The sequence below is a fragment of the Pezoporus flaviventris genome, unplaced genomic scaffold (genome assembly GCF_033815535.1).
Source record: "Pezoporus flaviventris isolate CSIRO_AGI_PZ_B2104156 unplaced genomic scaffold, CSIRO_AGI_Pfla_v1 ptg000015l, whole genome shotgun sequence".
NCBI lineage: Eukaryota > Metazoa > Chordata > Aves > Psittaciformes > Psittacidae > Pezoporus > Pezoporus flaviventris.
This window is the reverse complement of record NW_026892563.1, coordinates 4,598,430-4,610,724: the sequence shown is the minus strand read 5'-3', so window position 1 is coordinate 4,610,724 and position 12,295 is coordinate 4,598,430. Positions and strand designations below refer to the sequence as shown.

General features: G+C 40.4%; 1 protein-coding gene across 2 annotated transcripts in view; it reads right to left on the bottom strand.

Annotated features, from left to right (window-relative positions):
- The window catches only part of POLA1 (DNA polymerase alpha 1, catalytic subunit), a 202,237-nt gene that overhangs the window by 188,277 nt on the left and 1,665 nt on the right, over positions 1–12,295 (bottom strand). The window contains exons 2-10 of one of the 2 annotated variants that reach the window (XM_061453308.1): positions 12,127–12,251; positions 11,054–11,150; positions 10,520–10,600; positions 8,840–8,955; positions 8,526–8,588; positions 6,945–7,043; positions 2,268–2,463; positions 1,869–2,034; positions 784–959 (exon numbers count right to left, since the gene is read on the bottom strand). In XM_061453308.1, coding sequence (XP_061309292.1) covers positions 784–959; positions 1,869–2,034; positions 2,268–2,463; positions 6,945–7,043; positions 8,526–8,588; positions 8,840–8,955; positions 10,520–10,600; positions 11,054–11,150; positions 12,127–12,251 — 1,119 coding nt within the window. The remainder of the gene's footprint in view (positions 1–783; positions 960–1,868; positions 2,035–2,267; positions 2,464–6,944; positions 7,044–8,525; positions 8,589–8,839; positions 8,956–10,519; positions 10,601–11,053; positions 11,151–12,126; positions 12,252–12,295) is intronic. The other variant, XM_061453307.1, reaches the window with a different exon arrangement.

Genomic DNA, 12,295 nt, shown 5'->3' with positions numbered 1-12,295 from the left:
CAACAGAGAAACACATCTGACTCAATGCTTACAGCATCAATTCCAAAAAATCTTGAACATATGGAAGAACCTTCCAGTAAACCTACATGAAGCACAAATTAGAAATCTAAGATCCTAAAGCTGCTGAGGAAATGTGAAGACAGATGAGAAGTGCTTAGAGCAGATGCAAACACGACTTCTTTTGTCAGGGCTGAGATCAGAAAGCCACAGTTTTAAAGACTGAGAGCTAGGATTCATACTTCAACTGCACAAAGTATTTTAGGGATGTTGATCCAAAGACAGTCTGCAAGATTTAGACAGTTTAGGCAGACCTCGTATTTTTCAGGCTGTCTTCCTCCCTTGATAGATACACCTCTCCTTCATATAAAATTGTGCAACTGCTATTGTACAGACTTCCTAATAGTCCACCAGAATTTTAAGTTACATTTCCAGAAACAAGAAAAAAGAATGCTCAATTGTTGCACCTATGTATAAGAAATTAACATCAGTTTATTCCTAGAGTGTGCACAGTTTTAAGAAGACCAATGAGTCACCAACAGTGAGAAGCGCTAGTAGCTCCCTTTGTACATCCCTACTACTACACTTGACCAAGAGACAACATTCTCTTTTTTCCCCAGTCAGTGCCCTGCACTGAGGACAAAGCTGAGGAAAATTAGGAGATGAACGGACAAGTTACAAAGCACAGAGAGACAGGGTATCTAGACATAATTCAGTCAAGTCTGAAAATACCAGTTACATAGGAAGAATCAAAATGGCATTTCCTGCCTTCAAGTGAACAGTTACCTGGCTGACTGTACTGATCTTCATAAGCATCCAGCCAGTAAAATCTTAAGACTTGATCATCATTTTCCCCATTCACAAGCGGAAGGAGGTTGGGGTCCAGCTGAACTTCTGCTGCTACTAGATCAGCTTCATCCTCATCAACTCTGTCCCAACATGAAATATCTGGGAAAGAACTTCTGCAGGTTTTGCAGAAGAAGAAACAAACAAGAAATAAAAATATGCCTTTGCTGTAACTACAATTGTTTTGCTTTTTTTTTCATCCCTTTATTCTCACACCTTTTGTTGCTCTTTCCACTACCAAGCAACATTCCCAAAAGTTGGGTTTCCTCAGATTTCTTCTGAAAAGCAGGATGGAATGACAAAGAGAAAAACCCATATACAAGTATCATTCTCAGTACACAAAAACACAGGCTTTAAAATTCATTCACCTGGTATTTCAGCCTTTGTCATTCAAGCCTTTACAGAACAAATATATCCACCCATCAGTACAGTTGCTCAGTGCTAACAAAAGATTGTTTCAACAAAACTATCTTTTTAGTCATTAAATGTTTAAGTCTTTTTGACCATTCAATTTTTTACAGTTTAAAGTTATGGAAACATAATTCAAAATTCTCCCAAGTAATCAAAAATAACGGGAAAAAAAACAACTTTTTTCCTATTTCCAAAGACACAGCTGCTCATCATGTGAAGTTACTTTTAGTGACAATACTCCTAACAACTAAACTTATGAAATATCTTCATAGATGGTTAGAATAAGCATCATTAGCAATTCCTCGTTTTTGCTTATTGGCATCAAACTTCATTGTTCAACCCCTACACTGAGTCACCTCAGTGTACTGAAATGTGTTATGTCATGTGCTAAGCCCCCAAAATACCAACTATTTTTCAATTAAGTAGCTATCTACATGTTCAACATTACCATTTTAACATCCCTATTAAAAAAAAAAAAAACAACCACATAGCATTATCATTCTGCCTGTATCACAATTATCCCATTGGCAAAGACAAGCGTGAAGCTAAATCTAAGGTTTATGGGTATTGAAAGACTTCTTGGTGGAAAACCGAAAAAAAAAAGAGATTCTTACAAGACAGATGTCTCTTTCTTCTCCGATTCTAGCTGCTCTGTCTTCTTTTCAATTCCATTGTCTCTCTTCAAGCTTTCAGCTGTTTCAGGTATAGTTTCCACATGCTCTGCTTCCATAGGTTCATTGAAGTCCTCCTCATCAAAATCCATCATACCCTGATCATCATCTGAAGTGTTGCACATAGAATTAAAGGCTTGAATCATTAAAATGACACACTATATACTACAGCAGTATGTGTAAATAGCATACTATATGCATAAGCATATACAGTATTAATGTACAAACAAAATATAACATTTAAGTTATCTAAGCATCGAACTAGAATAAGCTAAGTGTTTTAACACTAAGCCACCTTATTTAAAGAGTTTCAAGAACTGCATTTAGATTTGGTTTTGATACCTTCAATAGCTGTCTCTCCTGTTGTTTTCGCTATTCCCCCATTTTCTGTAGCTTTTTGTTCATACTTGGCATCCTCGTTTTCAGAGACTATGACAGACTTTACTTTGTAATTGGGATGTATAGGATGAAATGAAGCTGGAGGAGGAGTTTCCTTTCTGAGATGAGCAGGAGCTTTCTTTGATACAGGGGGGATTACCTGAAAGACATTTCAGCCATGAGTTAAAAAAACAACTCCTAAGAGCATAAAAGGGGAAAAAAAATAGTAAATAGTAACCAGCAGTTACTACTTACAGAACTAGTAACCAGGCCTAAAGGAAGAGTTCCATATAATTTTCAGCACGATATCTAAAACTCCTTAAGAGTAAACTTCAATTCTACACCATCATTCCTGCCGTGATGTGCTTCTGCTATAATTTTAAAAAACATTTTACAACGGCCATGCATTACATTTGATTAAATTGGTGGTTACTTTCACTGTTTTCCCACATAACATTACTCCATTCCTAAATCAAATCCTCTGTGTGAACCAAGTATTATGACTATTTGTCAGGCAAGGACAGCACCTGCACCAACCAGGGAAGACCAACCAATATGGTAGTTTATACCTGTTCATATCAGTAATGAGTTCAAGAAGTCTACAGGACCCCATGGGTCTAGAGAGCAGGGTGCCTCTCCAAAACATTTCTTCATGCTACAGACAAAACAGGTAGAGCGAGGAAGACAAAGAAACTGTATTTCAGCATGCTCTGAAAGCCTGAGCTCTGAGGCAGCAAGCACCGAGTTTGTTTTTCAGACAGGATGCCACTACAGCAGCAGCTACAGAATTTCTTCTTAATGGAAGATGTGTATGAAGAGTATGGAACTCTGTCTGGGGACAGGTGAGCAGTCCACAGAGAGTTTGTGGGTCAGGGTTAAAGGGAATATAGCAACGGGAGACATTACTGTGGGGATCTGTTACAGACCGCCTGATCAAGGAGAACCTGCGGATGAAGCACTCCATAGACAGATAGGAAAAGCCTCATGCTCACAGGCCCTTGTTCTCATGGGTGACTTCAACCACCCTGACATCTGTTGGAAGGACGGTATGGCCCGGCACAAGCAATCCAGGAGGTTCCTCGATTGTGTGGAAGACAACTTCCTTCTGCAAGTAATAGAGGAGCTGACAAGGAGAGGTGACATGCTTGAGCTCGTGCTCGCCAACAGGGAAGGGCTCATTGGAAATGTGACACTCCAGGGCAGCCTTGGATGCAGCGATGACGAGATGCTCGAATTTGAGATCCTCAGGACAGTGAGAAGAGCGTGCAGCAAGCTCACTGCGCTGGACTTCAAAAGAGCAGACTTTGGCCTCTTCAGGAACCTGCTCAGTAAGGTTCCATGGGATACAGCCCTAGAGGGCAGAGGGGCCCAAGACTGTGGGTTGATATTCAAGGATCACCTGCTGCAAGCTCAGGAGTGTTGCATCCCAACCAGAAGGAAGTGCAGCAGGAGGGCCAGGAGACCTCCTTGGATGGATAAGGAGCTCCTGAGGAAAATTCAATTGAAAAAAGAGGCTTATAATAAGTGGAAGCAAGGACAGGTGCTGTCCTTGAGTACAGGGATGTTGTCCGGGAAGCTAGGGACCAGGTTAGGAAAGATAAGGCCCAGTTAGAATTAAACTTAGATAGAGGTATTAAAGATAACAGGAAGGGATTCTACAGGTACATAGCAAATAAAAAACAGACTAGGGAGAATGTAGGCCCCCTCAGGAAGCTCTCAGGAGAACTGGCTACCCTGGATTTGGAGAAGGCTGAGGTTCTGAATGACTTCTTTGCCTCGGTCTTCACTGGCAAAGCCTCTGACCGTACCACCCAAGTCTTGGAAGGCAGATGCAGGGACTGTGAGAATGAAGACCTTGCACCCACTGTAGGAGAGGAACTGGTTCAAGACCACCTTAAAAACCTGAACGTGCACAAGTCCATGGGACCTGATGAGATCCATCCATGGCTCCCAAAGGAGCTGGCAAATGAAGTTGCGAAGCCGCTGGCCATCATATTTGAGAAATCATGGCAGTCAGGTGAAGTTCCTGATGACTGGAAAAAGGGAAATATAACCCCCATTTTCAAGAAGGGGAAAATGGATGACCCAGGGAATTACAGACCAGTCAGTCTCACCTCTGTGCCTGGCAAAATCTTGGGGCAGATTCTCCTGGAAGGCATGCTAAGGCACATGAAAACCAACAAGGTGCTTGGTGACAGCCAGCATGGCTTCACTAAGGGGAAATCCTGCCTGATCAATTTGATGGCCTTCTATGGTGGGGCTACAGAACTGATGGACAGGGGTAGAGAAGTTGATGTCATCTACCAGGACTTGTGCAAAGCGACATCCTTGTCTCTAAATTGGAGAGATATCAATTTGATGGGTGGACCACTCGGTGGATAAAGAACTGGCTGGATGGCCGCACACAAAGAGTTGTGGTCAATGGCTCAATGTCCAGCTGGAGACCAGTAATGAGCGGTGTCCCTCAGGGATCGGTGTTGGGACCGGTCTTGTTCAACATCTTTGTCGGTGACATGGACAGTGGGATTGAGTGCACCCTCAGCAAGTTTGCCGATGACACCAAGCTGTGTGGTTCGGTTGATACACTGGAGGGAAGGAATGCCATCCAGAGGGACCTTGACACACTTGTGAGGTGGGCTGATGCCAACCTCATGATGTTTAACCATGCCAAGTGCAAGGTCCTACACCTGGGTCGGAGCAATCCCAGGCACAGCTACAGGTTGGGCAGAGAAGAGATTCAGAGCAGCCCTGCGGAGAAGGACTTGGGGGTGCTGGTTGATGAGAAAATGAACATGAGCCGGCTTCAGTGTGCGCTCGCAGCCCAGAAAGCCAACTGTGTCCTGGGCTGCATCAAGAGGAGCATGACCAGCAGGTCGAAGGAGGCGATCCTGCCCCTTTACTCTGCTCTTGTGAGACCTCACTTGGAGTATTGTGTGCAGTTCTGGTGTCCTCAACATAAAAAGGACATGGAACTGCTGGAACAAGTCCAGAGAAGGGCCATGAGGATGATCAAGGGACTGGAGCACCTCCTGTATGAAGACAGGCTGAGGAAGTTGGGGCTGTTCAGCCTGGAGAAGAGAAGGCTGCGTGGAGACCTCATAGCAGCCTTCCAGTATCTGAAGGGGGCCTATAGGGATGCTGGAGAGGTACTCTTCATTAGAGACTGTAGTGATAGGACAAGGGGTAACGGGTTATAACTTAAACAGGGGAAGTTTAGGTTGGATATAAGAAGGAAATTCTTTCCTGTTAGGGTGGTGAGGCACTGGAATGGGTTGCTCAGGGAGGTTGTGAATGCTCCATCCCTGGCAGTGCTCAAGACCAGGTTGGACGAGGCCTTGGGTGATATGATTTAGCATAAGGTGTCCCTGCCACGGCAGGGGGGTTGGAACTACATGATCTTAAGGTCCTTTCCAACCCTAATGATTCCATGTTTCTATGATTCTAAGAGGCCACCACCATCATCAACAACAGGTCTCTGCATCTACTGACCCTTAACCTGTGGAAAGGGTCAAAACCTTTATCTTCAGGGAAAGCTGTTATTGACACACACAGAATTTAGCCTTGCACAATCATTTCTATGGTTTTAATCTCAGTTCAGCTACTTCTACTATGGCCAATACCAGCAAACACAACTTAATCTACTTTCACCAACAATTTCTTGCTATCTCAGCCAAATGAATTTATTCATACTTCTGCTCATCTCCTGAAGTAGAATGCTTCACTACCATCTCACTTTTTATGCCCATTTATCATATTTTAATGTTTAAGCTTTCATTCTTCATCCTCTTCATCTTGAAACAGATTTCAAATTCCTCCCATGTCTGGAAATCAATTTCCTTCTCAATGTTTCCTACAAAAGTGACCACTGTTTTGCAGCCTAAGGACAAAGATCCCCTCTTACTATATGTCCCTTTTTGTCTATCTCAGATGTGTCTAGGCTCCAATACAGGTGCTGAATTGAGTGCCACTGGTGACTACCTTAAATGTAAGAGCTGATGTCACCATTACATAAGGTTTCACAAATTAAATTTGTGATCTACTCCATTTGCCCTCTACAGACTCTTACCAAATATCTCACTGTATTTCCTGCTATAAAGTCCTTTTCATTTACCAGAACTCTTATCAAAATGCTGTTCTGTCCTTAACAAAATAGTAGCCTGTCCTTCCTTTTACTCCAAAGTCTTCCACTAGGGTAAACTTCTATCCACAGCTTAATTTTTTCATTAGCTTTCCATTTCTGCAGAAAGTGAGTTTCTTCACCTTTTTCATACCCAAAAATACTGTTTCTTCTCCTTATTTCACTTCCCACACCCTTTCCTTGCCACAAGGGTCTTTTCTACTTTTAAGAGAAAAAGCAGAAGCTCACCTTCATGTGATGCACCTAACATTACAAAAACAGTTTCGCCTGTCAAATATAATACCTGCACACTACTACTATACTAAAGATAAAAAGAATATCATTCTTTTTGTATGTATTAACATGGAAGGGGAAAAGGGAAAATATATGAAGTTACAGAGTAACATTGCTAAGGAAGCTAATGAGAAAGGTGATTTCTAGAAACAGAAATAAAGCAATATTCAGATCAACCAAAATACACATTAATACTTATTGATGAGAACTTTTTTGATCTTTCCCTTTACCTGAGGTGTTTGGGACTGCACAGAGAAAGGATTCAGTGGTACTCCAGCAAGCCTTTTCCTTTTCAGCATTATAATTGGTGGTGGACTTAGCTGAACAGTCTGAACATTGAAAGGAGAAAGTGAAGAGGTGTTGTTTAGTGTTTTCTTTTGTCTTAGCTAGTAATATTTCCCATCAAAGAAAAGGCCAGTATTTCTCATTTGCCAAGAAAACACACCTCCTGATATACAACTCAGCCACATAAAAAAAAGTTATCTGACCAATCAACCCATGAAGACAGACACTAGATATTTTTGGTAAACAGTTTGAGACAAAAAACTGTCAACAAGTGAAACAGTTTTCAAACATGGGCATTTCAATAGCTAACCATGCCTTTGATGCGTAATAATAGCAGAATAACTGGTGGGGTGTTCTTCATGTCTGCTGAAATAACAGTACTGCGCACACATGCCTTAAGAAAGGCAGAAGTGCTCTTTCAGCACTGTCACACTAGAGGAAAACCCATTTTAATTTATTCACTTGTACAGGTATTTTATACTTATCAATAGCTAATAATGAAAGAAATTTTAGAAAACAAACAACTAAGCCAAAAAAAAAAAAGAGCTACTATTTAAGTAAATAGAAGCCATAGGGCAATTATTAGCATCCTTTTCCCTAATCGATGCTCCATAAAATCTGACAGCATTAAAAAGCATTTGCTTACTGATTTGAGGGGGTTTGATACCATGAGATATTATAACTCTCAATCAGATATCATAGGGAGGAATGAAATAGCAAGTGCACAAAACCAAGAGAACAACTTTATACTGGAACATCTATACCTCTCTTACTGCCCTGTAAAAACACATTATTCTTATTATGATACAACATATTTCATTTCAGTACTGCATCACTACAGCAGTTTCACGGTTTACATCTGAGCAATCCATTTTAAGAAATATTGATATGGGGCATTAATCCATTAAAAAGTCATTCATGATGAGGAATAGCCCTATTTCAGACAGTTCAACCTGGCTAGAGTGACCATAACTCTAACTCTGTTAGAGGTAGTTCAACCCGGCTACAGCGGCACTCCTAACTCTGAGGAAGTGTTACTCTGGTTCTGTCTAGCAAACTGCAGAAAGCAGGAGGCAGACAGAAGTTCAGGCTACATCATCTGCTGAAACAGTCCTCCCTCAGCTCTTCTTGTGAACCCCAACACACCAGATGGAAATATCTTGCAGTATACTGGCTGGAGCATCATGATATACCTAGATGGCATACATGATTCAGAGGCAGGTAAGTCCTGTTTCACTCCATGCTGACTAAAACCTAGAAGGCTGCATTAGCACAGGTTCTACATAATATTAATATAAACAATCTCTAATCAGGACATAGAAGTTTGAGTTTACCAAACCAATACAATCACGCAACCTCTGCATGGCAGAGATGACAGTTAGACTGCATACACATGGAATATACCAAACAGATGTGTTATGAAAGAAATCAATCTCAGGTTTTACAAAGTCATTACTCTCCTGATCTCATGGCAAGAAAAATTAATGGATTAAGGTGTTTCAAGCAAATTTTATTAATATACTTACTTCAGCATTAAGATCTTGAAGAATATCCCCTAGTAAATCATCCTTTGACAGGTCCACAGTTTTCTGTAAAGTAACAGGCTAGTCAGTTCTTAGTTATATGTGAAAACCCAATGAGGAGACCAGCAGCAAATAACTAAAGGGTTTCTACAAAACACATACAATATTTTCAGGAATGCTCAATACACAAGAGATTTTAATAGGAGTTTACATCTTCCTAGACACAAGAAACTGGAATGAGCCCTTGCTTTATTCCACTCCCACTGAAACACTGTGAACAAGTCAGAAATATTTAAATTCAAAATGTAAAAACTTACATCTGTGTTTTTCTTCCCAGCACTGGCTATAAACATAGATTTAATTGTGTTTGGCTTTGACACCACAGATTTTTTCACATTCTTTTTATCAACTGTAGATGTTTTGCCACCTTTTCCTACAGAAAAATATAAAATTGTGAGTCCTACATCAGAAAAGGTCAATGTTTAATGGTCTAGTTATTATCATGAATAAGTCTACTTTTTCCACCTTTACAATGCTGGCTGAAATGAAGCCTTATCATGCCATTTGCTGTCAGCTTTGCAATGTCTGTCATGCACACACAGAAAAAGCAAAACCCTATCAGCACCTAATTTACTATTAAAACCTATCTTTCCTAATTACATCAGAGATGCTCTTTGCATATTCATATTCAAGAAAATCGACCAAGATACTTTACCTGGAAGGATCTCCATTAAAAAGCAAAACAAAAACCAATCAAACAAAATGTGTCCAGAAGTTTGGCACTAAACTTGGATTCAGAAAAGATCATCTTGGATTTAGACTTGAATTTAGATAACAGATTCAGAGCAGCCCTGCAAAGAAGGACTTGGGGGTGTTGGTCTATAAGAAACTGAACATGAGCCGGCTTCAGTGTGTGTCTGCAGCCCAGAAAGCGATCCGTATCCTGGGCTGCATCAAAAGGAGCGTGACCAGCAGGTCGACGGAAATGATCCTGCCCCTCTACTCTGCCCTCGTGAGACCTCGCTTGGAGTACTGTGTGCAGTTCTGGTGTCCTCAACATAAAAAGGACATGGAACTGTTGGAACAAGTCCACAGGAGGGCCACAAGGACGATCAGGGGACTGGAACACCTCCCGTATGAAGACAGGCTGAGAAAGTTGGGACTGTTCAGCCTGAAGAAGAGAAGACTGCATGGAGAACTCATAGCAGCCTTCCAGTATCTGAAGGGGGGCTACAGAGATGCTGGGGATGGACTCTTCATCAGGGACTGCAGAGACAGAACAAGGGGTAATGGGTTAAAAATTAAACAGGGGAAGCTTAGATTGGATATAAGGAAGTTCTTTACTGTTAGGGTGGTGAGGCACTGGAATGGGCTGCCCATGGAAGTTGTGAATGCTCCATCCCTGGCGGTGTCCGAGGCCAGGTTGGACAGAGCCTTGGGTGACACGGTTTAGTGTGAGGTGTCCCTGCCCATGGAAGGGGGGTTGAAACTAAGGTCCAGCCAAAGGATCCAAGGTTGGAACTAAGGTCCAAAGGATCTTAAGGTCCTTTCCAACCCTAACTATTCTATGGTTCTATGATTCTCTACAGAGTGAATTTCTCCAGGTGGTTTGCCACCACTTTCATAAAATTTGGCAAAATCATTTGATCCCAGATCCTTAGAAGCAAGCATTTCAGCAGCCAGAGGGACGACACATTCTTTAGATGCTGGCTTTGGAAACCAAGATGATTTCTAGATGCATTTGTCCTAGAAGTGAATATATATCCCTCAAAGTCTGTAAATAAAAATGCCCTGATAATGCTGAAGTAGTCACAGCTATTTAACCCCAATTTGTGGATCTCTACCATCAGCATCACGGGCGCTAAAGAGAATCCACAGAGCTTGAAGTAACATGCCATTTGGCCATATCCACCACATACTGATGCCAAGAAGTTGCCCATTTTAGGTACATTTTTAAAGCCACTGAAGACAGTCTACAGTGATCATGTTCAACCTACCTTTCCTACTGGAACCAAGAGCATCATCATCCAGATCTTCATCAAAGATTTCCCTTCCATCTTCAACATAACCTATCCCATCTGTAGAAAAACAAATGGTTATAAATTTACATTTTAAATTCTGTCTTCTGGTATTTCTAAATGTATCTATAATCAGAAGCTTTATATATTTAAGCACTTTTTCCCCTTCAGTATAGAGCAAACAGCACTTTCAGCTGTATCTTGCATCAGACTAAATATACTAATACGCGTTTAATTAGAAATTATCAATTACAGTACTTCTTTTTGAAGTTATATCACTGATAACTGGAAATAAAATTTCACAACAATCAGTTCTTAACAGAAAAATATTTTCAATACCATCCTAACACACTACTATAACACAAAAGATTCATTTCCACATAAAAACTTGTCTCCTAAAACAATTTTTAAGAACGACCTAGCTATAACTTACCTCAAATCATGAACATTACGAAGCCTAATTAAGTTATAACACTATAATCAAAATAACTCTCCAAATCAATCTTAACTTACCATCATCAACAATCCAGTCATCATCCTGACGTTCTCGGACCATCTTGGAATATTCATCCTCATCTATTTCATCATAAATGCCTGTAAACTCCTCAACCTACAGTGAAGGTATACTGAGATTAACAGTTCCCATACGATTATTTATTAATACAGGTCATCAATAAGAACATAAGAGTTCACAAGAAATGCACCATTCCCTACACTGTTACATGGTTGACAATCGTGATTCAGCTTAAGTTTCTTGTTAGGCAGTGAGACATTATCACTTGTTAAAAACATCACAGTATATGCAAACTCAAAATCTACTGAAGTACTGGCAGAGATTTCATTTGAAACTGACTTAATTTATTGCTCATTTCATATTGAAAATAACCCTAGCAATGGAGACTTCAGACCACTGGCTCCACTCTCAAACACCAAGATGAGCTCAATGAAAAGGAAGGTAATTTGATGGGCCCAAGCATAACGCAGAAGATGTTCTTCTGTGCCTCAGCGTAAATTTGCATGTTAATGACCTACGCACTTCAGGCTTCTTTAGATTTAATCACCTCAATGTGGAATTTACTTCCTGATGTCATTACTACTAATTGGGCAGTATTGATGTTACACTGCCGATTTCAGCTCTGCCAGTTAAATATTTAAATTTTGGGTTCTTTGTGGAAACACAGCATATCAATATTAATGGATTTCAGTCTTGTAACGCTCTGGAATTCATTTAAAGTTTTAAAATCATTTGAAGTTGAAGAAAAACAAAAAAGTACTTCTTATAACATTAATTACACAATTAAATATAAAAAGTTGGTCCTTCCCTGTGGGATAGTTCTCAAGCCATACCAAGCATGTTTGCCTTCCAGTTGATAGAGCTGTTTTAGTTTTGAAAACAGAAAGGAACAAATAAACACCAGAAAGTAGAAAAATAATTACTGTTACATTCCAAAAAAAATACTCGCTTAAAAAAAAAAAGGTGATCTGAAAGGCAGATTTTGTTTCCCATAACTTTTAGAGACGCATAAAAGATAGTTAAGTATCTTCGCTCACATACACTTTTTATTGAAAAGATGAGGCATCTTTACCTCATATTTCAGTTTTTCACCAGCTTTGGCTTTTTTCAGACGTTCCAGCGCTTCTTGCTGGCCTCTTCTAGACTTCTTCTCACGTCTAGAACGCGATGCTGCAAAACTGCCAGACTCCTGCATAGCTGCAATTCATTAAAACCAGGAGAGATAAGTTTAGTAATGAGCT